Source organism: Leptonotus elevatus, chromosome 3 (assembly GCF_054856555.1).
Source record: "Leptonotus elevatus isolate MCC_2025b chromosome 3, RoL_Lele_1.0, whole genome shotgun sequence".
Classification (NCBI taxonomy): Eukaryota; Metazoa; Chordata; class Actinopteri; order Syngnathiformes; family Syngnathidae; genus Leptonotus; species Leptonotus elevatus.
Genome location: NC_141241.1, coordinates 19,934,682 through 19,961,164, shown reverse-complemented (window position 1 = coordinate 19,961,164; position 26,483 = coordinate 19,934,682). Strand labels below are relative to the sequence as shown.

Here is a 26,483-nt window from a genome sequence, read left to right as displayed (position 1 = left end):
TGAACGTTTCCTGTGCGGTGACGTCAGGTAGCGTCACTGTGTTTGTGATAGTATTTTTTTTAGTTCATTGTGTCTACATGTTGTGTATACTTACTTACTGTTCGTTTAAATAAAGTTTAGTGATTAAAAAATAGTTCATATTTATAGAAGAAACGTAATTTGATTACAGTAAAATGTGTGTTTGGTTTAGTCAAAAAACTATTTTATTTTTTTAATGGAAAGTTCTTCTTAACTCTCAAAAGGATATGATTAAAATCACAACCTAGCTGCAATCCCGTTTTATTTGCACAATTCATTTATCCATTCCAGACCACAGTATACCTATTATTTGGCAGCACTTTTATGTTCTTATTTTGGCAAATTAATTGTCGAACTTGTTACCTCCAGCCCTTTACACCAAGTAGGCCTACCACTTTGAATTATTATTATTATCAAGGTCATTAAACACAGTTTACTGAGCTTAAACATAGGGGAACAACCGTACTTAAAAAAAATATTCCATTAAAATGGACTGCAAAGAAATGTTAACCACAAATTATACTGAGGACAGGGTAAAACTATTGTATTTTTTTTTTTAAACAAACAGTTCTTGAAGAATATTGTACTGTACTTTTTCGATCTCTGCAGATTACAACATGACATTAAAAAAAATGTAAATAAAGAGCGGTTGAGTCAGACGCAAATGAAACCTAATTCGTTTAAAAAATAATTGTGAGCAGAGAAGTTTGTTGGTTGTTGCTTGTGCCAAGTTTTCAAAACGCAATTAGATAGAATTAACAAGAACTATTTATTTCAGTCAGTAATTGTTTATCTTAACTTATGTAAAGAAGTTGAATCAGTAATTCTACCACAGTTTTTTACCTTTATTTTTTTTTCATATAATTGCGCTACAGGAACAGGACGGAGGTACACAGTACACACGCAAGCATTTTGCCACCTGTGACAAAAGCACTTCTCAACATAGCCACTAGGTGCCAGTCTAAATCAGCAAATATACGAACAACCAAGCAAATTGTATGGAAAATGGTACGACAGTAACTGCACATGCCCTCCCTCATATAGTCAGTGTATGTTTTTTTCCCCTTGGTCTACACAATCCAGATATTGTTTTTGTTTGTTTGCTTTACTATTTTAATATATGCTGAGAGGTGTTTGCAATACAATATTTTGTCTACCTTATACCCTAGAGTAGGGGTGGCCAAGTTCGGTCCTCGAGAGCCACTATCCAGCCTGTTTTACATGTTTCTCTCCACTAACACACCTGATTCATGATCAGGATCGTTATCAGGCTTCTGCAAAGCTTGCTGATGAGCTGATCATTAGATTCAGCTGCGCGGAAGGAGGGAAACATGGACAACAGGCTGGATAGTGGCTCTCAAGGACCAAACTTGGTCACCCATGCCCTAGAGGGAAATGTGACCTAGTTCAGGCAATGCAGTTTCAGATATTCGATTTTCATTTGCATGTATTTACAAATCTAACAAATATTAAAGTGAGTTTACTGTTCTCAATAACCTATTCACTTTTGTACGGTGAATGATGACATCATGATCTCGTGTAGGGAGTTGCTCAACTACATTCCTAACAAAATCTGTAAGCATGAGTGGTCGCTGGCTTTACCTCCCATCTGACTCACAGACAACCAAAAAGGGATTCTTATAAATGTCAGCGTGTACATAGTTTATCTTTATGTTTAGAGAAGAATATCCTCTTTGTTTTGATTGTTTACCCTACTTTATATCACAGCATGAACTGACCTTGTATGACTTCTGGTCCTTGTGCTTATGCAGTTTTACTCTTTCGCTGTTTTGAGATTCCCCTCTGACCCTTCAAAAACCAACAGGTGCATGTGACTGCAGGAACCTCTGCACAGTTCTTGGGACTGTTTCAAGCTCCCTCTTGAAGACTGCTACTACTATCCCACAAAAAAATAATAATAATAAAAGACACACGTATGTCATAGTTACCGTTTAAGATTCTCACCATTCTCACCATTTTCTCTGATTCAACACAACTTAGTTGATCTAAAATTCATTGCAGTACATGGTTCAAGATATCAAATACATTCCAAAGATATCCGAGGCTGAGCAAGCAGAACTGCTGCGTGTGTTTTACTCCAGCTGTGTAGTGAAGAATGGCAGCCTGTCACTGCAACAATGGACAAAGACATGAGTCATACTTGGCATTGTTTCCTTAGCCAAAATTAGAAGAAAAAAAATGCACCAAATGATATTCCATATCGCCAAATTAATATGCAATTGCTACTGAAGTTCAAGTTTATGAATAAGTAATTTATTGAATTTCCCTGATATCCATCATAAGGCCCAAGTATGACTGCTTTTGTACTGACTCAAATATCATTATTCTTTTATACACAAAAATAATGGGTACACATCGGAACTCTATACTGTAACCTTAAAATGGCACATTCTGTATTGTCATTGTTTTACACACAAAGGAAAAACTCAAGAATCCCATTTGCACAGCTTTTAATTGGGAACGAAGCTTCACTTACACAGAGTCAATACATGTTACTGTTTTATTAACTCATTCACTGCCATTGACGGCTATAGATGTCAAAAATTAATTTGAACTATTTCTATTATTTCTATTATTAAAATTGTAATCGTCTGACGCCCTTCATTTTTATTTATAATTTTTTTAAATTAGGGGCATCAGGCGATTCATTTTTTAAAAATTGTAATTAATCACATGACTTCACTAGTTAACTCACGATTAATCACACATTTTGTATCTGTTCTAAATGTACAAAAAAAATAATAATCTAGGTTATCATACTCTTGTTAACAAAAGTGGAAAAAATGTGAAACTAATAGAAATAGTTCAAATTATTTTTTTACGTCTATGGCAGTGAATGAGTTAATAGGGACTTCAACAAATGAATTGCAATGTACATGGTGAATTAAATTTGGTCAGGAAACAGTCAGCGTATTAGTCCAAAGTCCAAACTTTTTTAGATTCACGCTGATGCATGCGAATCTCATAACAGACAGCGCAGACTTTCCCCATGTTGCCAAGACCTTGGATGCTTTTGGATGCACAACAAACTGATGTGATTGGTCAACTCGTTTGTGTTTGCTGGTTGAGCTACTGTTTGTTTCGAGTGTAGTAGCTTTAAAATAAAGAAATCCAATAGCGGCTTGGGGTGAAGGTCACACATTATTTGGCATTGTTAATTCAACTCTATCTATTGTGTTAAGGTTAAATGAACTTTAATTGATTTCCATATTTGGTGATACTGATTCATCGATTTTTTTTTGGGGGGGGGGGTGGAATCTATCCTCTGTTATTTGTTGAAAATGCATCTAATTGCTGTATGCCATTTGAGTTTGAACTTCTAACAAGTAATTTTTTTAATGTTGTAAAATCAATAGTTACATCTTGTATTTCTGTGCCGTATGAGTTAGACTTTGATATTTTTTCACCATCAAATTTTGAACTGATGTTTTAAAAAATCTGTGGAAAAAAAAAGGTGTAAAATTGGCGCTCACTGGCAGCCACGCTTCCGTCAGCCTGCCCCGGGCAGCTGTGGCTACTTAAGTAGCTTACCGCCACCACAGTGTGAATGTGTGAGTGCATGAATAATGTATCCATTCCATTGTAAAGCGTATTTGAGTGTCTAGAAAAGCGCTATATAAATCCGATGCATTGTTATTATTATTAAAATTCTAATTATTTTATGTATTAACTCAAATGGTAGAAAAATACCACAAGATCTGACACTGAATTATTTGTACCATTAAAAAAAAGTCAACAAGTGTTATTTTTGCACAATTTGAGTTTGAATTTCTAACACTTACGTCTCCCCCCATGATTGTTAAAAAACAAACAAACAAACAAAAATAGTTTGACCTTGTGGTATTTTTTTTCCATCTGAGTTTGAATTTAAGAGGTTGATTTTTTCAATCTCTTAAATCTCTTTCTGATGGTTGAAAATTTCCGTTTGATGGTAAAAAAATAAATAATCATTACTAGTAATTCAAATTTAAACTTAGATGGCACAGATATACTATACTAATTGACGGCAAGGAACTAAGTTGGCATGAGGCCAGAGTCATGCTTTGCTGCATTCTTGTGGCAGTTATCGGAAATTGCAAACCTTTTTGTGTGGTCGTAAAATACTTGAGGTTCTTTTGTTATTTGCAGTAGTGCACAGTCTGCTGTACATGAAAGCTTTTTTTTTAAAAAAATAATTGTGTAACCTACTATATGTTTTAACTCAAAATGTTTTTAAACTTTGTTAATGGTAGTTACCATACTGTTATCAACTCATACGTACTCTCCACTCTTTTTAATGTATCTGTCTCATCAAACTGAAATGAATGTGCTCATTGTGCCGGAGGCATAAAGCTACTTTCATTCGTTTCCATCCGCCTTTAAAAGAAGGAAGGTCAGTGGGGTGGTCCTGTCAGGAGGGACTTTTCCAGGTCACACACCAAGCCCCCATTAGTCCAGCTGAGACGTACACTTGGCAAGTGGTGACACAAACGAAGCAGCGATGACATCAGCAGTTTAGTCAATCTGCATGTCATCTATGTCTCCATTCAAGTGTACCAGTTACAGTGAGTCTTTTATCAGCTCTCACATACGTACTGCAGCTCCCATTGAATCACATGGTCTGCCCCTTCCAAGCGCTGAGGCTCTTTCAGCCAATCACACGATGAGGGAGTCCCGGCTGAGAAGAGTTGCCTGCTGAGGATGAAAACAGTACAAGTGAGTTTACGTGGCAACGTGTGGATGAATAGAGGCGTGATTCCCTGGTTAGGCCACACGGAGTTATAGTGGTGAAGGGGAACTTAAGGACAAACTGCACTTCAACTTCTGTCATTAAGATTCAAACACACTAAAATGGAAGCCAACTCTGGTAAATACTGCATTACATTTTGAGAAGGACTTTTGATGTTGAAGAGAGTTTCGCCCAATACTTTAAGGAGGGGGGGGGGATTTTAGTGAGGGTGGAGGGACTGGATGCAGAGCAGAAAAATCTACCTAGTTTTCATTCGGGTAGCATGCGAACCTGACCTGTAAAGGTAAACAGTTTAATATAGAGCAGTGGTTCCCGACCTTTACTGTGTCAAGACACATATTTTATATGAGGAAAACTCTCACGGGATGCCACCAAACAAAAACGTCACAAGTGGGTACACAGGTTTATCTCAAATGAATCGACCTACCTCGTGTAATGGAGTATTTCATTACTCTGCATGTCACTACATGCCATTGGCATAGAATAGATGAACAAAGACACATTATTTGCAGTAAATGAAAACTATATCGCAGTTCATCCCTGCCGCTAACTCACTGATTTTTAAAGGGGAAGCCGACCGAAAAATATTCTTTACAATAATATATGTTTTATGCACCTTCACTAATCTAAACGCCTTGTCTAAAGCAGCAATATCCACCATTTTGTCCATTTCAGCGGCCGGCCATTTTGCTCCATGCTGTCAATTGAAGATGACATCACAGTTACTCAGGGCTCAGAACCAATCACGGCTCACCTATTTTTTGAGTTCGAGATGTTTTGCAAACGGAGCTGTGATTGGTCGTTACCTGAACCCTGAGCAACTGTGATGTCATTTTCACCCGACACCAAGTAGCAAAATGGCAACCCCCTGAGATGGATTTATACAGGTGGATTTTTCTTTAATTTAATTGTATTTCATTTAATTCATATTCCACAAACATAACATTAATCAGAATGTTGCGATTAGACTAGTGAAGGCAAATGGAACATATTTTAAAATATTTTTTGGGGGGTTGGATTACCCTTCAAGCAACGTTTTTTTGGTATTTTTAAAGTGTCATGCAAGGCCGAATTTAGAGTCATGTGCCTTCAGTGTAATACCATCTTGTGCCGTAACTCTTGTGGGCAGGTATACTGGAAGACTTGCAGCAAGGAATTAACAGCAGGAAGAAGATGCAGAGAAGGTCCCCAATTAATCTCCAGTAAAAACCATTGTTCAAATAAAACAGAAAGACTATATATGTTATGCCGGTTGTATGATGTTTGTTTGCGTTGCTCGTCTGTGTGTGTTAAAGTAGCAGTTTTTTTGAAAGTTTACAATCACTGTAATAAATACGCTAATTCCATTAGCCTTACTGTGGCATTTTATGCAGCATTAAGCTAGTAGACTCCCATTCAGTGTTAATTTGGACAATTAATTTTAATTTAGTTTTAGTTATAGTGTTTTGACAAAAATGAATTAAAGTTTTTGTCATAATTCAGTCATCTGATTGTATTTTAGTTTTAATCCAATTTTAGTCGACTAAATTGACAGTTCAGTCGATATTTTCTTTCAGCATACATTTAAACTTTTATACAGAAAATTATAACACACCTATTTGTAACTGTAGTTTAAAATGCAAGACACATTTAATACAAAGGTGTCTTTATTAATTGTTTCAATGAAACATGTTGAACTGACAATAATATAACTTAGTTTTCACCTAAATAAAAAAAAGTGCATAATTGCTTGAGATTAATTTGACAGCTGCAGTTTTGGTCGAATTTTTGTTTGAAAATATTTTTCCGTGACGAAAAATATGAAGACAATTTTTTGGTGACAAAATTATCACCGCTCCCATTCGCTGAAATTAGAATATATGGTTTAAATAAAACAATTCTCATTTTGTTTTATGTGTCAATTTTACAGTTAACTTAACTGGGAGTGACAAACTGCTCGACGCAAATACGCTTTGCTTCTTATTTGGAACCTGTGCAAGTGAGTGTGTCTCTCTTGATGAGAGAGTGGAAATAGGTCCCTGTGAATACTTGAAAAAGTATGTTTGAATAATTTTACATTTGTTTCAAGTGTGCGGGTGGAGTAAAATAATTTTGGGAAAATGTGTAATGATGCTCTCTCTATAAATGGTAAATCTGGAATGTGGAACCTCTGATCAGCACCCGTCCCAACCAAATATAACTCACCACTTTCCGAGTCTTGTCTCTGGTCTCCCCTCGCCGACTGAGCGGGGAAGGAGCAGGAGGTTGCGGAGAGCGAGTGCATGCTGGGAGTGGCCGCGGAGACGGCCTGTCACTCCTGTTTCGCTCTGTATCCGAGTAAGGGGCCAGTGAATCGGCTTCAAGTCTGTTGCTAGGTGACCTGCTACAGTGCCGGCCGGACTCCCCGCTGCTCTTTTTCGAGCTTCCCTTTGAGGGTGTGTCTGAATCGTCCTCTCCCCTGGCGCCGCTCTTCCCGTGGTTGACTCCTCGTAGCTTAGCTTTACGCTCCAGCAGGCTGTTCAGGAATGCGCTGTCATAGTCTTTCTCTTGAGAAGAAGTCGATGGTGGACTCACGAGGGGAGGGGGTGAGACGGGACGCCCATTGCCCCAGGTGCCCCGCCTCTTTTTAGGGGATGGAAGTGGACTTATGTTATGTCCATTTTTCTTTTTTCTTCTGGGTCGGTCCTCGAGGTCACGGCAGTCTCCGAGCTCATTGCGATCGTCGTAGTGGTGCTGCGGTGGACCGTGCCGGTACGAAGGACATCTACTCAACTCCCGAAGCTCTGGTTCGTCGTCTTCATCGTCTCTTCTTTCTGCTTGTCTGCGTCCTCTTTGCTTGTATATGGCAGCGAACTCTTCCAGCTCATCCAGCGAGCCGGTCCGTCCCGCAGTTCGATAAGACTTTCTTTCCAGATGCTCCGATCGAGGGTTCCACCTGGAAAATACAAGAACATGTCAAAGCAGAACTGAAAAAGAAGGTGAGGACAGTGTAGGTATTTCTTTGGGGAATCTATGACACAGATACCAAATACCGATACCACTACACTCAAACAGAATTGCTGACCAACTTAATTGATTTGCTTCAAGTGGTAACACACGATTGAATTAAGTTAATCCAAGTTAATATATTAAGTTGAATGAACTCAGGTGATTCAACTTAATGACCTCATAATTAAATAAGCTTTATATATGAACTTGGATTAACTTCATTCAATTAATTGAAGCAATTCAATTAAGTTGGTCAACATTTCTCCTTTTAAACTTAAGTTGGTTCAACAATGCTCTTTTTTGTGTAGTATGTAAAAATTCCTCCCAAAAAACAATGACAGATCATTTCAATAAAGACCTATTGATCTCAATTTAGCATTTTCCTTAAAATTGCATGAATTGAATGTCAATTTTCTATCTGTCTAATTCCTGATTGTAAAATGGCCACACCGTTGCGAGTACCGATACCGTAAAATAGGATTGTATCGACAACGATAACGATACCTCGCAGCAGTACTCGCCCATCCCTAGTTTTGAGTTACGAACATTACAACTAGTGCTGTAAATGATATATTTTTTTAAATCACATTAATCGAATCTTGATTAATCACGATTAATCGCTTAATTAAAAAGGCTTTTTTATGAAAAAATTTTGCCTGCTAAATTTGAAGAGATGTGTTTAATGTTAGGACATCTTCAAAAAATTTCGATCCACTGCACACGCTTATCCACCTCTTTTCTAGTCAGTTAATTACTTGCATAATTTAAAATGGGAAAAAAATTACCCCATAATATTATGAATGTCATACACGCACATTTACTAAATGCTTTACTATAATGCATGTAGTCATGTTTATTCAACTTTGACAGCACTCATTTCAGCGCACTACTGTATGTTGAAGGGACAGGAGGAACTTCATTTAGTCAGGCCGTAGCTTTGTCTAATAGGAAAGAAGGGCTTCGTCGCCATCTAGTGGCATCTAAAGGTAATTACAAATCTTTTTGTGTGTGAATCAATCACTCAGAGATCATCTGTATTGTATAAGATGCAGGTTTGCTTAGCCGTACCTGTTATGGCGATTCTCCTCACTGTGGTTCTGTTGCCGAGCATCACGTATGTGCCTGTGAGGCTGGGGAGGAGGATCATCACTGTAGCGGCGTGGCAGGATGGAGTCCTCCGCACATAGACGGGGCTCTGGCTCAGGGTCCTCGCGATAGCGCTGGGGCGATGAAGGGGGGTTGTCACGCAACCGCTGTGGCTCTGGGCTGCGGTTGTCTCTGTATCGTCTGGGTTCGGGTTGAGGATCGTCATCCGGGATGGGCGGAAGCGCTTTCGCCTGGACCTTCCGGAAAGTTTGGCGAAAAGCGTTTTCTCCCTCATGGAGGGAACTCAGCTCGGACACGCCACAGGCTGGAAGGAATGGATGGATTAATTAGCATGACTATAAAATCACAATTTAGTATTAGATTAAATTGTAAAGATGAAAACAGAGAGGAAAATATGAGAGCTTATACATGTTTGATGAGAGAAAAGACATGCAAGTTTGGATATCAGAACTACCGGAAAGGCAGAATTGTTGAATCCAGAGAATCATGCAAAGACAAACCTAATAAGCAACAATAAGATGAGCATCCCAGCATGCGGTGTCCGAGGATTACATGAGCATGCTAAAGAATCTCTTGATTGCACATGGACAGTAGAAGCCACGGGACGGGTTTCTGAAGCTTACACTGGTGACTGGCGGACCTGGTGGGGTTGAAGTGAGCCAGTTGGTTCTCTACATAGTGCAGAACCCTGAGAGAGTCCTGGTGCTGAGGTGAGGGTAAGCGGTAGGGAGCTCCTACTGCATGCATCGGAACTGGACATAAACACTGGATCCCATCAGCACTTTTGATTGTTTTTCTTGGTATGAAACACTAACTGTATGAATGATGCTTTTCTTTTCTTTATTACTATTGCTGTGGTCGAATTAGAATGACATAGAAGAAGGTAGGGATATTGGGCTTTGAACTTGAAGCGGAAGTCAACCCCGCCAAAAATGATTGACAATAACGCCCCATTAGTCTAAATACTGCATTCTGGCTAAAATTGCACAAAATCCAGCAGTTTTTATCAAAATTTGCCATTTGCCACTTGCCAATCACAGATCAGCTTCATAAAACAGGTCAGCTATGATTGGTCGTTGCCTGAGCCTTTAGCGACTGTGATGTCATCTTCAGTCGACAGCAAGTGGCAAAATGGCCGCCCCCTGAGATTGATAAAAACGGCTGGATTTTGCTGTATAAGTCATATTCCACAAATGTAATATTAATCAGAATGTCATGTTTAGATTAGTGAGGTCACATATAACATATTATTGTCAAAAAACGTTTAATGTTGACTTACTCTTTAAATTGACCATATCTAAATATTTAAACTCAAATATTCAAGATCAAATAAAAGTCTCCTGTTATGGTTCTAGTGCATTTTAGGTTAGGCCTGAAACGGCGTTAGGCGATATATTTTTTTTAACCGTAATTAACAGCATGACTTCAATAGATTAATTGCAAATTTTATCTGTTCTAAATGTACAATAAAATGTATAATAAAATGTTTATATACTCTTATTAACATAAAAGAGGAAAAAAAAGTTAAATATGGCTGCATCTTTTAGTCAATGCTGCAGTAATTTTATAATAATTCATGAAAATTTAGTTAAAATTAAAAAGACGTACTGTACTGTAAAAAGCGAGTGTAATATTGATTTGTACTAAAGTCATTTTTCTGCCACTAGATGGCATAATTGCTTTTGTAAGATGATGGTGACAGCTCAGTGAAATTCTGCACATTTTTAAAATTGTAAAATACAACTTGACCCCAGTCTCCACAAATCCATACATTATGATTAAATTCATCACTGCAACATTTTGACGTGTCTGTGTCTGCTGTGTTGCGACTGGAATTCCCCCAGTACAGGCTTTCCAAGTAAGGGGCGGTCATTAATCGCGCGTTTAAAGCTAGTGGCGTTATGGGAAATATAAATTAACTCACTTTGGCACCCCAATTTTTCTAATACTCTGTTATTAGAAGTGAGAACGACTGACCTGCTGTGTGTAGACTACCATCTGAAGGAGGAACAGATGACAGCTTTTCCACCAGCGAAGGGGGCGCAATAGGCACCATTGCTGGGACGCCAGAAACAAAGTATGGCGGGTATGCAGGTATCTGCAGGGTGGAGGTGCCCATCTTTATTCCTTTACCTGCCTCGTACACTACAATAAAAAAGAATATAAAGCGGTACTTGGTCTAAATTGTTGTGAGGCACATGTGAGATTTTCAGATTTGCGTTTCACATTTCACTCACAATGCTTGGGGCAGCAGCATGTGTCCGGGCAGCAGCAGCAGCTCACGTAGCAGCAGCAAGAGTGAGGACAACACTGACACCAGCACACGCCAACCAACAGAAGGAACAAGACGCTGCCCAGTGCCACGGCTGCCACAAACACCCATTCTGGAAGAGCAGACAATCAACAAAGAAATAAGCACGGACACACACGAGAACGTTCCAATAAGAGGTGTACAATATTTGGCATTTGATTGAGACCTTTTCGTTTCATTAACCCTTACATACTGTTTTTTTTATAAAAATAAATAATAATAAAAAAGAGAGCAATGATGATGACATGTCAAATCGGTGAAATTACCGAATGAGCTGAGCTCTCCATAAAAAATAAAATAAAATAAAAATTACAATAAAAAAAAAATCGCCTCTTGCCCCTAATTTTTAATAATCTTTTTTTTTTTAAATACATTTCTGGCAGTGAATGAGTTAAACAAATTCACCAATATCACGTTACATGACCTGTGCCACCACTTAGACCTTTTTCACCTGGTCTAAAGTCTTGTTTACTTTCTGTCACTAAATTGTCAGATGCACAAAAAACAAAATGCCAGATTCTCAAAATAGACTAAACTGGACTTGGCCCGGTACGAAAATCAAGATGCGGCAGTTTTTACGCTGAAAATAGAGCAAATTATGTTCATCTGATAAACAGACAGTTTAAAACCGCCCCCAAAAAAGATATTTTGATACAAAAAATGCTTGGGAGTATTGAGTGCTGCTGATTACACCTTCATTCCGCAAGCAAATAAACTCCATAACATCTCTGGAGTGGAGACAGAAAGGAGGAGGAGAAGGAGGAGGCTGATAAGGACATTCTAACTATGTGAAATCAAGGGCAACAATATCTCTTTAAACACACAAATACACAGAGAGGAAACCTGATTTAGCTACAGGAAGGAAAGGAACAGTTCCCGCTGCTGTTTCAACAAATCTGTTTGTAATGGGATCTCATTAACAAACATTACCACACACATCCACTCCAAAGATAAGCTCCCAGTAAGCATTCTGTGTGACCCAGTAACTCCTTATCATGTTGTCAGACGCATCTATACAATTGCTCCACAAACAGCACACTATGTGATGATTAAATATGGAAGGAGAGCGGAAAAGTCCCTCCTTTTAGATTACAGTTTGTCCCGGGGCGTTTTAGACAATGAGATAGCATGCAAGCCACAAACATAAATAGACCTTGAAAAAGCATAATAGCTGTTTTGCATGGGAGCTGGGCGCCAAAAGCCAAAAGTGGATTCAAATGCGAGTGTTAAAAAGCTTTGAATAAGTTCTCCACTTTGACTAAAGCCATCAACTGTTTACGTAGTTTTTACGTAGTTTTAATGACCGTTTCTCAAATATTTTACACAAAGTACCACCTCAAACAATACTTACCTCTCCAAGTGTCTCCATCATACAAACTAACATACAGTACAGTAAAGGACTACTGGCAGCCAAAGTGAAATGTAAAATGAACATTATGCACAGACTGAACATTAACACTGTGCTTACATACCCCAAAAAATAAAGTACTTAAATGATTCAACTAACAATGTACTGCAAAAAAAACTTACATAAAAATGTATGCCTTTAACTTTTTTTTAAACAGTTAAATATTAAATGCAAATTTATTACGCCTAAAACTTAAATAGAACTGAACTATAAAAATATGTATTGTAAAAGCAAAACAAAAAAAACAAAATGAGTCAGTGTACTTATATTGCGGTTTAGTCACATCACAGTGGCCAAAGGGCTTAACAGAGGCTCACATTCACCCATCCACATTCATACATACCAGTAAAGAAACCCCCCCAGAACACACTCATAAACACACACAAAATGAAGGCGCCTTAATGCTCAAAAGTCTGTAATCTTTCATGAAAGCAGACTGATTATCGTTTATGTTTAATCAAAATAAGACATTTGCGAACATCTGCTTTTACTTTGAAAAACATTGATCGAACCAGTAAATAAATCCGTTTCCAAAAGATTGGTCAGTACGTCATCATTCCCTCTTGTGTGATATCGCTGAATGAATTGTTGTTTAACTGTTTAGTTTTGTTTTTAATCACTGACTAATACCACATTAACAGCAACAGTAATCAGGGCAAAAACGTAATACACTTAAGTGCAAAATCAAATGTTATCAGGTTATTGTATACCATTGTAATCAGTACAATAATCAAATCTAAAAATAATCGATAGTGACAGCCCTAAACTGAATATGACCTGTCATTACAAAATAAATGTCAAGGCAAACAATTGATGTCACATGTCTACCAAACCAGTTATTGGCTGAGTAAAGCATCGATTATACAGTTGGCACACAGTTAGTGTTAGTAAGAGCGAAAGGAAGCAGATGAGGGTGAGGGTTGGGGGTTCATTATGCCCCTACCTGGCATAATCTTCAAATCAAAGTCAGGAAGCAGATCTCCAGGCAGGCCTGAGAAACCTGGTGAGAGACAGAGCACAGGTGAAGAGGAGAGGAAAGGGAATGAGGTGGGTGTAACCAAAGAATCCTGCGTTGAAGGAGGTTATCGGTGCAGCAGCATGCATTCAGACAATGAGAAATATAAGAAATATAAGAAATATAAGCACTTGAACACAATCACTGGCCACTTTATTAGGTACACATGTATAAGCCCTTGGCATCCAATATACTGTAAAACCGGCAAATTAAGAACGTTAACTTAGATTGTTTTGATTTGTTGTTGTTGTTTTGTAAGGTTAGAATTGTTCTTATTCCACTTTAATTTGTTTGCGTTTTATCTTGTATTAACTGTATTTCTGTATTTTACAATGTATATACGGTATGTATGCAAATGATACACTTTTTATTTCGCTTATATACACTAGTGAAATATTTTACCGTAGATAAACTACTTCACTGACTAGAATGGCAATGAGTAAAAAAAATAAAAAATAAGAATGACTAAACGTGAATAAAATCTCTAATTACCACCACTTCTATTCAGATCAGCTCTGAAATGTAATGTGTTCTTGGTTTCATTACTTTCATAAAAATGACCACTAATACATTTATTTGCTTATGCATTGGATCACATCAGATTGTACAGGTGTAAATAAAGTGGCTGGAGTGTACAGACACAGATCAAGAATGTGAGTGCCTCAGATAGTCAGTAAGAGAGCATCGACATGCGCCATTCCAGTCTGGTTTCAAAATGGATGAAATCCAAATGGAATTAAAACAGAGTAATCGTTTGATTTGTGAAAATAACTTCAGTGATGACAGCTGCAGTGGATATGACATGCAGAGTTGAAATATGATAGTCGGCAGTCATCTTACAAACAGGCTGCGTGAAAACATTCCGAAACTTGCCGGCCTTGGCTGGAGCGTTCCATTTATCAATTCAGGATGAATCTCTGAAGTGTTTAGAATTTTGCGATATTGCTATACCGGTAATTCTTTACATTTGCGCTGCTCGCAGAAAGTTAGGGAACAGGGGTATTTGCTTTTTGGGTGACATTTCACAATGACACTATAATAGTTACGGTATAGCGAATTTGATCCTTTACAGGTGAACTCAATTTGACCGTCTTCAAACTCTTTGGAAGTATTTTATATACAAATCAATCGTGAAAGGTGAATATACCAGCGTGCTCTTGTGAGCAGTTGAAGCAGAGGGAAAGTGACAAAGCTACAAAGCTAAAGTGATAAGCAATACTGCATGTGTAGTCCTGATGCTTCGCTTGGTCACAGCTGACAGTGGCCATACCTCAGTAGGCATCTTTCTGGCTTTGGGAACAGACAAAAAACAAAACCACTAAGATTGTTGGGAATCAGATGGACAAATGGTACGCAAATCAACTGTATCTGGACTTAGGATACCTTAGGTTTGCTTTTCGGACACCAATCTGCTTGTGTGGAATTCCAGTAGAACTGCTGCCTCTGTTATCGGGTGTCAGATGACTCAGCTTTATATCGTTTCAAATATGCTGCTTGCAGAAGCGAAGCAGGTGGTATTTGTACAATTTGTTTACGTTACTTGAGCCAGAACTAATGATTCTGAAGGCCCTGGACAGATTATACTGGCATTAATAAATAACTGAATAAAATAAAATCTCTTTGCAATTACAAACCCAATTCCCCAAAAGTTGGGACACTATACAAATTGTGAATAAAAACTGAATGTTGTTAAGTGCAATTGACTTTTCCAGCCTCTTATTGTTACCTGTCCCAACTTGTTAGAGATTTGTTGACATCCTGAAATTTACAATCAACATATTTTCCCCCTAAAATGATACATTTTCTCAGTTTAAACTTTTGACCTGTCATCTTTGTTCTATTCTGAAAAAAATATTGAAATTTGGCACTTCCACATAATTGCATTCAGTTTTTATTCACAATTTGTATAGTGTCCCAACTTTTTGGGAATTGGGTTTGTATGTTGGCTGTCAATTATGTGTGGCTTTTTACTATTTACGGGCTGACTCAGTCACTTTCCCCCGTGAATAACGGGTCTCCGCTGTATTTTCTTTTCATGCAGTTCCTTCATCCATTTGGTGTTTTTGGATTTGTTAACATTTGCACAAAATCCAACATACTAGACTAAATTAGCAGTTGTTGTTTTACACACCATTAATTTGATTTCCATTATTACGCACAGGTTTACAGCGCTCACCATTAGCTGCGAGACATGATGTCACCCTTCATCTATTGTAGTACACTATTCTGACCACTACCCCGTCTGTTTCATTAAAAGTAATCCCCATATTATTGCCACTTGAAACTATTTGCTCATAAAACAAAGAAACCTCTAAATAACTCCCAGAGGCCCTAACAGTTGTTATGGAAACAGAAGCGCCTCACATGCCCTGTCCGCGACACTGAGACAAGGAGATACATTTTAGCACGCCGATTTCTTGTGTGGCCCAACTCAACAAGTGCCATTATTCAAATAACGTTGTTGTTGTTGTTTTTTTTACTAAATACCAGTGAGGTGCTGATGTGTGTTTTTGTACATACACATAAGTCTTCAAGTGCCGACAGAGCAGACAAAAGGACTGAGAATGAGTGAGAGGGTCAAGCCTCTCAACTGTTGCTATAGTAACACTTGGACTTGCACATAAATTGAGTACACTGTCACTGTATAGTGCGACAAACTACACACACTAGAACTACTGTATGCTGCAGTCATACACACTACACACATGTACAAAGTGACATTATGTTAAAGACTCTTTAACAGTAAGAGTAAGATATGTTTCTAAACACGATACATGCTCAAAGATGATTGCTGAAAACAAAACATACATAGAGTGAGAATTGTTCCGTACTAAGTTGTGTTAAACTAGCCCCTCCCCTTAATATACTATAAGTGCTTGAGCACCTTCATTTGCATCATTGGTTATCCAGCACAATTGATTTGTGCAGTTAGCTAATTAGCTATGCTTACACTACCTTTGAATAATACGCTGCATGGCTGCTTTAGAGCGCCTCATTGTCTGCCGTGAGTGCGCGCACGTCACGGAAATAGGTAGAAGAGTGGGAGCAAAAAAAAGACGGCAGCCAGCGTGTAGACTGGGACTTTAGGGTGGCATGTCCACATTGTAGTGCCTTGTTGTAGGCCATGAGTGCACATGCATCATGGAGAGAAGGTGGGAGAGAGAGGGGAAAACAAATAAATTCTGACGTGACAGCCAGCATGCAGACCGAAGCTTTAGAGTGCCTTGTTGTCAAGGCATAGAAAAGTGAAATGACCTGGTGCGATACATTTCAGTCATCGAAGGCTTTAAGCATATTGAGGCTGAATGTGTGGACATGAGATGTAGCATCCATTTTCTAGCTTTATCAATTGTACCTTTTGGTTCGATTATGACCCTTTTGGCTAATTGAAACCAATGAAAACTAAAACAAATTGATAACTTGATAACTGGACTGATTCATATAAAGGGCTGCAAAATAATAAAATCAAACAAAGTCTGAGGTAATAAAGCAAAAATAAGTGAGTGAGTTGCTATGACAACGGGCCATGAGTTCCAGCGAAATCGCACCGCTCGTTATAAAGCAGCTTATTAATGAGGTTCCAATTGTTCTCTTGGTGGTGAATAGGACCACTTTTGAATGCCACATTATGCAACACTGTCAATATAAGCTCCAGCATTTGTTCCTTACAAAAGCTGGGGCAGGCTTGCGCATACTTGTACTTAAACAGGAGGTCAATTAGTGTGTGGTGGGATTTCTAATAAAGACATGCTTAAGACAACAAGAGGCAATGGATGCAGCAAATCATACGAGAATGGCATCTTCATTTCTAGCTGCTTCTCCATAAGTATTAACACCTTACCAAGAACAAGCAGCTCCACGGAGGCTTCATTCTGTCCCACCACATCGTCTGCTATAACCACTTTGCATGTGTACACGCCACTGTCCCCCCACCGGACCCCTGCGATGCGCAGGTCTGCCTCTGCAAGACACAAATAGCAGAAATTAAATGATTATCAGGAAAAATGCTTTTTTCAAGCTGCCGGTGATAAAAAAAAATAATCACGCAAACCCTGATGCAGTTTACAGTTCATGTATACATTATATACATGATGTAGTATGCAGAAAAGTCATCTATTAGTGAAAACAATGTTCCTGGTAAGACACAGTCGTTCTACTATAGTGCCCTAGCTAATTTTGAATGATCTTTCGAGTCTTCTAGTCAACTTGATGCTACTCGTACTACAAGTGATGCTGGAACTTCAGCTGGAGATCAAGAACATGGAATAAATGTTCAAACAACTTTAAATAAGTCTGCCTCATGTCTCGTGTTCTTTTGGCCGGAGAACTATCCACATACAGGACAATACAAGGCTGCTGCCTCTATTGTAGGAGATCAGACATAAAAACAACAGTCAGGAAAGGGGGTTGTATTCTTGATTTCCTTTTCCTGTTTGGCAAGGAAGCAGGCGCAGCGGACCAGACGTGCGCCGCTTACTGGAGGCAATCTCCCCTTCGACATCAGTCACTCACTGCAAATGTCTAATCTAATGATCGGTCATTTCTTTTCTTTAACACCATTCACAGCATCACTATCAACTATCACATCTTTATCCACACTAGCAGAATCTGTGTCTTACTTCAACTGCATATCTTTAGCCAGGCAAAACTGTGCACTAGTTGACAACTGTGTGCTACTAGTACAACTGGTAAAGTGCTAGATGTTAAGTAGTAGCATTTCATAATGTAATTTGCACTATTAGTAGCACTCAGAGGTCACAATTTTGCATCACTAGTGACATGTAGTGGTCCAAGTAGTGTACAGGATTTAGAAATGTCATACAGTAGTCGAAACATTTTTACTAGTGAGACACAGTGTGAATTGTCTTACTAGTGCCATACGGGTACATGGTGCTTGAGCTGGATAGCAAGGATATCGAACAAACAGATTTATGAAAAGCCATCTCAGAATCTACTAGTGCCCTGGATTGTCCATGCACTAGTGCTCTCTTGTTCTCAATAGTATTATTATTCCACAAGTAGAATAACTAGGGAACACTAGTAGAACGACTATGTCTTATTAGTAGCGTTGTTTCCACTGCTGAATAGAATTTCTGTACTCTAGTAGGATTTTTTTTGTACACTACTAGGACTACTTTTTTTATATAATGTTTACAATTCAAGCACACTTTTACATTACTAGTAAGATATAATTGTGCTACTAGTATGCCGAAGTAAAGCTGAATATGAACGATATCAAATCAATGCTAAACAGCCATTTGAGAATCTACTAGTGCACTGCATTGTCCATGTACTAGTTTACTCTTTGTCCACAATAGTATGACAATTCCATTATGAGAAGACTCGGGTTCATTAGTAGAATGACTGTCATACAATTAATATTTTTTCCACTACTGCCTCCCACAACATTACGAAATTTCTGTGCACTAGTAGGACAACTTTGGCAAACTAGTAGTAGGACAACTATTTCACACTTGCGAGGCAAAGCTACTAGTGCAGGTGTCTGCAACATGTGGCTCTTTAGTCCCTGTCCTGTGGCTCCATGTGGATGTCTAAAAAAATGTAGAATTTTTTTTTTGCATATTTTTTTTTTATTTAGATCAAATATTCTTTAAATAATGATTTAGATAAATAAATAAATAAAAACATAATAATTAAATATTCCAAAAATGTCAGTCCAAAAAGTTGTCAGAAAAAGCGAAACAAAAGGTAGATAAAAAATTTATAGAACAAAATACTGTATCAAAAACTGACCATAAAATGCCAAAAAGGAAAAGCAAAAAAATTACCATAAAATTGCCAAATTGTCAGAAAATTGAATAAAAAATGCAGAGGAAAAATTAAGAAAAATTGTTGTAAAATGTCCAAAAATGCCTGCAACGCTTGTGAGGATTAAGCAGTTAAGAAAATGGATAGGTGGATGTCCAAAAACAAAGACGAGAGGTAGAAAACTACTGCAATATGTCCATACAATAGCCAAAACTGTCAGAAATTTGACAGAAAGGCCGAAAAGTACATAAAATATATGAAAAAACAAAGTTATGAAAAATTACAAAAAGAAAAAAACAAAAAACTAAACAAAACAAAACGGAAGCTAAAAGGTAGAAGAAAATGAATGTCAAAGTATTGGATGCTGCATATTTATCCGTTATGGTGCAGCTCTAATTAGCTGGTGAGCCCTCAGAACATTAGAGTGACACACCGTTTCCTTCATCACATAATCTTCAAATGTTTTGCGGCTCCAGACGGATTTTTGGTTTTTTATTTGGCCAAAAATGGCTCTTTTGAGCGGGAAAGGTTGCTGATCCCTGTATTGGGAATTTCTTTACATGATAAGGTGCTGTATAAATAAAGTTGACTTGACACATACCTACTATTTTGACCTAGTAGTGTTACAAGTGCAGCACAGTAGTTTAGCAGCAAGTTTTAATCGAGCCACTGAGAAAAAAATGTCACCATGTGAATGTAATTTGGGAAAACATGCGAGTGGTGCTTAGTCCTTACTGTTGATGATGGAAACGTCTCTGTTCTTGTAGTACTCTGACAGAGTGACGGAGGACCCAGCAACGGAGGCCACGGTTCGCACCGTGCGGCTGCTGTCCGAGCAGTCCAGGTAGCTGGCTTTCTTCCTGTTCTCGTGACCTCCTCCTCCTCCCATCGGTCCGCCTGCGCCCAGGTTGTCGGAAAAACTGAAGGAATCCCGCGTGCGGTCCCGGCAGTACGACTTGTAGACCCACTGCACGATCGGCGTTTGGGTGGACACGCTGTTGAACTGGCACGGCAGCACCACCGACTGGAACAGCACGGCGTATTTCTTGTCGTCTCTTACTAACACGTGAATTCCGCAGCACTGCTGCGGGAGGAAACCTGCGGAGAACAATAGCAAGTGACTTGACTTTTTTTTTTTTTGTACACAACACAGTATCAGTCAAAACACGTTCAATGATCAACTGGAAATTTGGCGTTGGAGTTATTACTGATATCCTACTTGTATGTGGATTTGTCCATGTACTACTAGTATGTTCTTTGTCATAAGTAGAATGATTAGGGCATACGGTGAGTAGAGTTCATCTTACTTTCATCATCTAAATGATTAAGGTACACCAGTAGAGTGATACTAGTAAGCTTTTTTTCACTACTGCATGGAATTTCACCACACCACCACAAAAACCTAACTAGTAAACTAGCGCTAATAACACTACTAGGCCTAACTAGCTGGTATGTGTCACACACCAGTAGCCTCCGGGAGCCTATTAACCCCAAAATAGTAAAAAATAATAATTACTAGTGACAATTGCTTCAAGGATGCCACCGTTATTCTACTTGAAATGTCCTAGAGAGGTGGAGAAAAAAACAAAAACGCTAGTAGTAGGCTAAGACAGTCATTCTACTAGTGCACACTAGTTCTGCTAGTGTGCCCTTTCCCTACTGGTGCACTGAATCAACTCAGATATATTTTTAGGTCCATGTACTTGTACACTCTTTGACCTCACTAAGAGGATGCTCCTAATATGTGAAACATGCCTATAGGTGGTCTTACTAGTGCAGCTCAGTAAATGTGTAAAGTTTAATTGCTTACTAGTGAGCCAAAAGTAAAAATCCTCTCCACTACTTTCTGCACACTTGTACGGCAAATTTGGCATTCTAGTAGGATACATAGATGTTACTAGTCGGGCAAAACTTTGCACAAGTTCACATCTGTGCGCTACTAGTGAATAGCTATATGCTAACTACAATTTTAAGTAGTAGTGCTAGTAGCACACATTTCTCAACTACACTGCAAAAACTAAAATCTTAAGTAAGATATAATTTCTTAAATTTAACCTAAATTTGCTTATTTTGATTTGACAAGTTATTTTACTTAAAATGAAATTGTCAGGCAAGATCATTGTGCTTATTTTAAGATACTTATTACTCAATTATCTTATTTGATCAAGCAGTCTTGGCGTTAAGTGCTAACAGCCAATTTTAAGTACTGTGAGGATTAAAACAAGCATTTCCCACATTTTAAGATGACAACTAACCAACATCAAAGGCCCTGAACTGGGGTTTCATGAGTTTTCTTATTTTAAGATTTTGCATAATCTAGTCCTAAAATAAATGGAAAATTATATGCATGGTTAATTTTGTTATATTTACTACGCTCATGTTTCCTTCTTTCAGAACCAGCTCAGTGATCTAGTGGTAGAGTGCCTACCCTCAGACTTGAAGGTTGTGGGTTCAATTCCTGGCTAGGTCATGACAAAGAAAATGGGACCTGTTACCGCCCTGCTTGACACTCAGGCTAAGTTGTCCAAGTGTAAAAAATAAATAAATACTCATGTATTTTAAGAAAATATTCTATATATTACAGCTTGAAAAAAGTCGACATTACTTGTTTCTCGTCTAAAAATAAAATTTTCAAGACCGCAGTGGTTAATATGGGCCTAGTATTATTTTCTTATTTTTCTAAATCTTACAGGTAAATTTAAGTAAAATGTTCTCGTTCTGTTGGCAGATAATTTTGCTTATTTGAAGTAATAATTTTCTTATTTTACTATATTTTTTTCTTAAATTTTCTACAGTCCTTTTTGCAGTGTAGTGTCAGTTTCCCCCCAATGTAGTTCTACTATCTTCTTTTAGCGTTCCATTGACAATCACAGATAACGGGAAGCTGAGTCTACTCTAAAAACGAGAAAGACAAAACAAAAGCACTCTAACCAACATGCAGTTAGAATGTGTTAAAAAAACAAAAACAAGGCTGAGCTGTAACTTGGTCAACCCTGTTCTTGTTTTGGAGACTGTGAAGCTGCAGGCGCTGGAGTCACATGATGACCAGGAGCTTGAACTCAGCAGGTCGGAAGCAACGTTCACCCCAAGGAGAACCATGTGAAAGAAACACGCCACCCCCACACATCCACACCCACTAACATCTGTGAAAACACGAGGTCCAAGGATCAGGTGTTTTCGGGCGCGCACGTTGTTGCTTCAGCACGGTTAACTTACACCTCCTTCTCCCGACTCCCACTGGCGTGCGCTCACATTGCATTAATTTATTTACTTTACGCTTAAGCATATTTACGTCATCATACCACACTGCATTACTATCATTGGTCCTAACTTCATAGTGTCTATTTCTACATTGTTATGTCTGATAATTCTATTGCTTTTTTTGTTTTGTTTTTTTACTCTTTTACTATTTCGAGATTTCCCATGACCCTTCAAAAACCAACAGGTGCATGTTTCTATGACAACTTAGGGATGGGTGAATTTCAAGGATTTAGTACTCACGATGGCAATACGATACCAGTATCATCCGTCCTATTATGGCCGTTTTACGATGAGGAACTAGAAATAATAGAAAATTTCCATTTGCATACAATTTTAAGGAAAATGCTGTATTGGGATATATAGGTATTTAAAATTGTCATTGGGGTTTTGTGGAAATTCTATATATCAAAAGTACTAGTGGTATCAATGACTACTCAACTCGTACTAATACATGTCTAAAAAAAAAAAAGGGAAAAAAAGTAATTTCAATTTACAAGAATGAAAAGAAAAACAAAATACTAAACATAACGGCCATATGATTTTAAATGACCGAAACAAAAACACTTGACTTGAAAAGGATTGAAACGGCAACAAGACATGACAAGGAAGCGAAACGAAAGCAGGGAACTTAGGCCCCGTCCAGACGGAAGCAAACCCGGCTTCGTTTCTCAAACAAATCTCATACACACAGAAGCACTTCAAGACTTGCATGTGTCCGAAAGAAGACGCTGAGGATGTTTAACGGCTGTAATGTATATGCCAAGCCTGGAGTGGCGCTGTAGTGCACCCACATGGAGTTGACAGAAAGCGTAGAAGAATCAGCGAAGAAGACGGACATTTTTTTTTTTTACTTTATTGCATTCTACAGAACAAACATGGCTTTGCATGTATCAAAACAACATGAAAAAGACGAACACAGAAGAAGTGACAATGGCGGTGATTCAAGTACAACACCGCTTGTTGAACGTGGGAATAAAGAAGCAAAATATTTTGCTGCGGAACCATAAGCAAGCTAAGGAGGCTGCGCAAAACGACTACGACACGGCTATCCGCCATTGGCGGTTTGCGCGCAGTCACGCGAGAATTGGCGCATCCGTCACCAATGTGCGACAATGCGTCGTCATCGAGCTGCGACCATTAAGTCATCACTGGTGGAGTATCCTGCATATGGTGTCCAGATGGACGTGTTCAAAAGTGATCGGTTTCAAGCTCCGAAACCGCGCCGTCATGTGGACGAACGGCTTAAACGATAAGAAACCTGGACAAGACTGAGGGAGCTAATTGAATGACACAAGGGACCAGGTTGAAAAGCACAGGTGGGCACAATAAAACTTAACGAGACTTTGACAGAAAGGGACACAAGGAAACATGGCAACTAATATCTAATCTAACGTCTAACTAATGTTTAACTAAAATTAAATAAACAAAACAAAGATCATGGCAGAAAATAATCTTTGTAGCGCCAGTAAAAAAAAAGAAATCTTTTTACTTTTGTGTATTTTGGGTACTTTTTGAAAAATAAAATAAAATCATGACATTTTGAATTATTTTTTATAGTTGTCATACATCAAGATCAAAACAGGTCAAATTTGACGTGAATGGTATGTCAAGTGTACTAATATTTTTTAGGCATGAGTATATACGTAGAATAAAAATTTTGTATGACCATGAAGAATCTTAACACATTACTTTTAAAAAATATTTCTACTTTTTGTATTATTTTAAAAATATACTGGTACCATAAATGAAATTTTATGATAGTAACCCTTGAATATTATTATTTTTATTTCCATTCCCTAAGGGAGAAATCGTTTCCCAGACCAAATAAATCAGAGCTTGATGTATGCTATTGGTTCTGAGAAATTCCACTGAATTGGACTCCAAGGCAACAGTTTGTACTTTGTCCAGAGATCCCAGACTGTAAAAGTCAAGTGTACAAAAGAAGTACCTTGGAGGGTACCGTCTCAGTGACAAGACTTGACGGTACCCCTAAACTACATTGTTGTCCTGGGAAAGATGAGAATAGAAGATCCCTGACAACAGTTGTGTACAAACACTCCCACCCCATTTTTTTCTTAAACTACCTTATTAGTGTTTTAGATTTAAATAATGTTTAAGGATCAAACAACTCACATAGAAATACTCTTGGAGGAGCTTTCTCTTTACTTGTAGGGAGTACAACAAAAACAGAGGACTGATTCTTCTAGGATCAAGGACCTACTAGAGCAACCCACACTTTATTACTCTTTTAGAACAAAATCCCTCCTGGGGAGAACATATAAGCAGAAGAAGGAGGTGGGTGGGGGGTTCCTGTTGCGATATTAGAAGTGGGGCTAGGAATGTTTTGAGGGTGTGGCATAATTTGTTGTAGTCTTGACTTGAATCATTATTTTAGCTAGAAATATTTGTGTAGGTGCAGGATGATAGGCATGACAAGTAACAAATAGCTTTTTATTTTTACTCCCTACATCTGGACTTTGTGCTTCTTTTCACACTGCACTTAGCAGTGCACAGCGCAACATTGACAAACCTGGACAGACCCTGCTGCACCCAGCCTCAAATTGAAAATTTTCAATTTGGTAGCGGTGTCACTTTAACAATAGAAGGGGCAACCAATAGGACAGGGGTTGGTTGGCAAAGGCATTTCAGAGCGCAAACAAACAAACAAAAAGATGAGTGTGTACAGTAAATGACATGGAGAAAATTGAGAAAGTAATAACAAATGTGGTGTCCCAGTGTTCCGAGCAATAGGACACAAGAGAGAAAAAATAAATAAATAAAATAAAAAAAGGACACAAGAGAAATGAAAAACGGTCTACTTCACGTCCAAATCCAGTAGGACTAGCCTCCAAGCTACTTCCTGGTAGGATGCTAAGCAACCACTTCCAAATATGGGCAAGCAAGACATTCCCCTTTTTAAGATAATTGTGTGATTTATGTTGGCCCAAAGAAGGAGGTGAATGCATTGTGTCTCGTGCCAACATAAACCAATAGCTTCAGCTGTTTAAATATTCTCCAGATAACCTGAAAATAAAAAACATAGGCTACAGGTACATGTAAAGTGTATTTTTGTTGTTATCAATAACCCCCTTTTTTTTTTTTTTTTGCTTTTTTATCGTGTACACAAGTACATTTGGGAGTTGTGTACCTTTTTTCCTTTACTGAGTAAAAGAGTTGAATACTGTACATTTATTTCTACTTTACTACAGAGTACTTAATTCTTCCTCCTCACCAAAGTGAGGGAACAATATCAACATGGTTGTAGTCAGTTAACAGTTAACCCCCCCACCCCGCCTAACTCGGATTATTCACCCTTGGTTTAGTTTTAAATAAACTTCTTTCAAGGTGCTCCGCTTGACTTTCGAATCAGTGAGCTCTGAAAAAAGCACACACATACAAATTGCGTGCATAGTGCACAACTGCACACACAGACAACTTGAAAAATGATCACCAGAGTCAAGAAGGAACATTTCATTTGAGCAAATGCTGAAATTTCGTCGTTATAACCAATTACTGCATCCATTTATCAGGCAGTGAACAGTATAACGAGAACTTTACCGTGTGGACCTGCTCATTCCTTCCACCTACCTGCCAAATAAGCGATCACGATCCACCACTTCGGTATGAAAAACATGCTCCAGACGTTGTAAGTGAATTTCAGTCTATCCAAGTGGATGTTGCGCTCTATTCTCTTCTCTCGTTTCATCTTGGATGTCACTTGTTGTTCTACTCACACAATCTTGGGACGTCGGTGCCACCAAGTGCGTAGTAAGTGGCAGATAACGGGACACAAGGTGTCAAGCTACTATTAAAACGCGCTTTTCCCGAAAATACTTTCACAATAAGAGCGCCTTGGCGATGTTCCTGTTACTTGTTT

The 26,483-nt window shown here is 38.3% G+C and overlaps 1 protein-coding gene across 7 annotated transcripts; it reads right to left on the bottom strand.

Annotated features, from left to right (window-relative positions):
• Window positions 1-2,472: 2,472 nt before the first annotated feature.
• Window positions 2,473-26,417, bottom strand: LOC147177250 (uncharacterized). Of its 7 annotated transcripts, XM_086072097.1 has the most exons (11): window positions 26,195-26,417; window positions 20,081-20,443; window positions 17,418-17,537; window positions 13,505-13,561; window positions 11,080-11,226; window positions 10,820-10,987; window positions 9,466-9,594; window positions 8,804-9,146; window positions 6,953-7,682; window positions 5,011-5,043; window positions 2,473-4,713 (listed from the first exon to the last, which is right to left on the bottom strand). In XM_086072097.1, the coding sequence occupies exons 1-10, from the start codon at window positions 26,310-26,312 to the stop codon at window positions 5,011-5,013; spliced, it is 2,208 nt and encodes a 735-aa protein (XP_085928223.1). In that variant the 5' UTR covers window positions 26,313-26,417; the 3' UTR covers window positions 2,473-4,713. The 7 variants fall into 7 exon arrangements, with proteins under 7 accessions (XP_085928223.1, XP_085928220.1, XP_085928221.1 ...); XM_086072094.1 differs by lacking the exon at window positions 5,011-5,043; XM_086072095.1 differs by lacking the exon at window positions 5,011-5,043 and having other exon boundaries at window positions 2,473-4,710.
• Window positions 26,418-26,483: the final 66 nt, after the last annotated feature.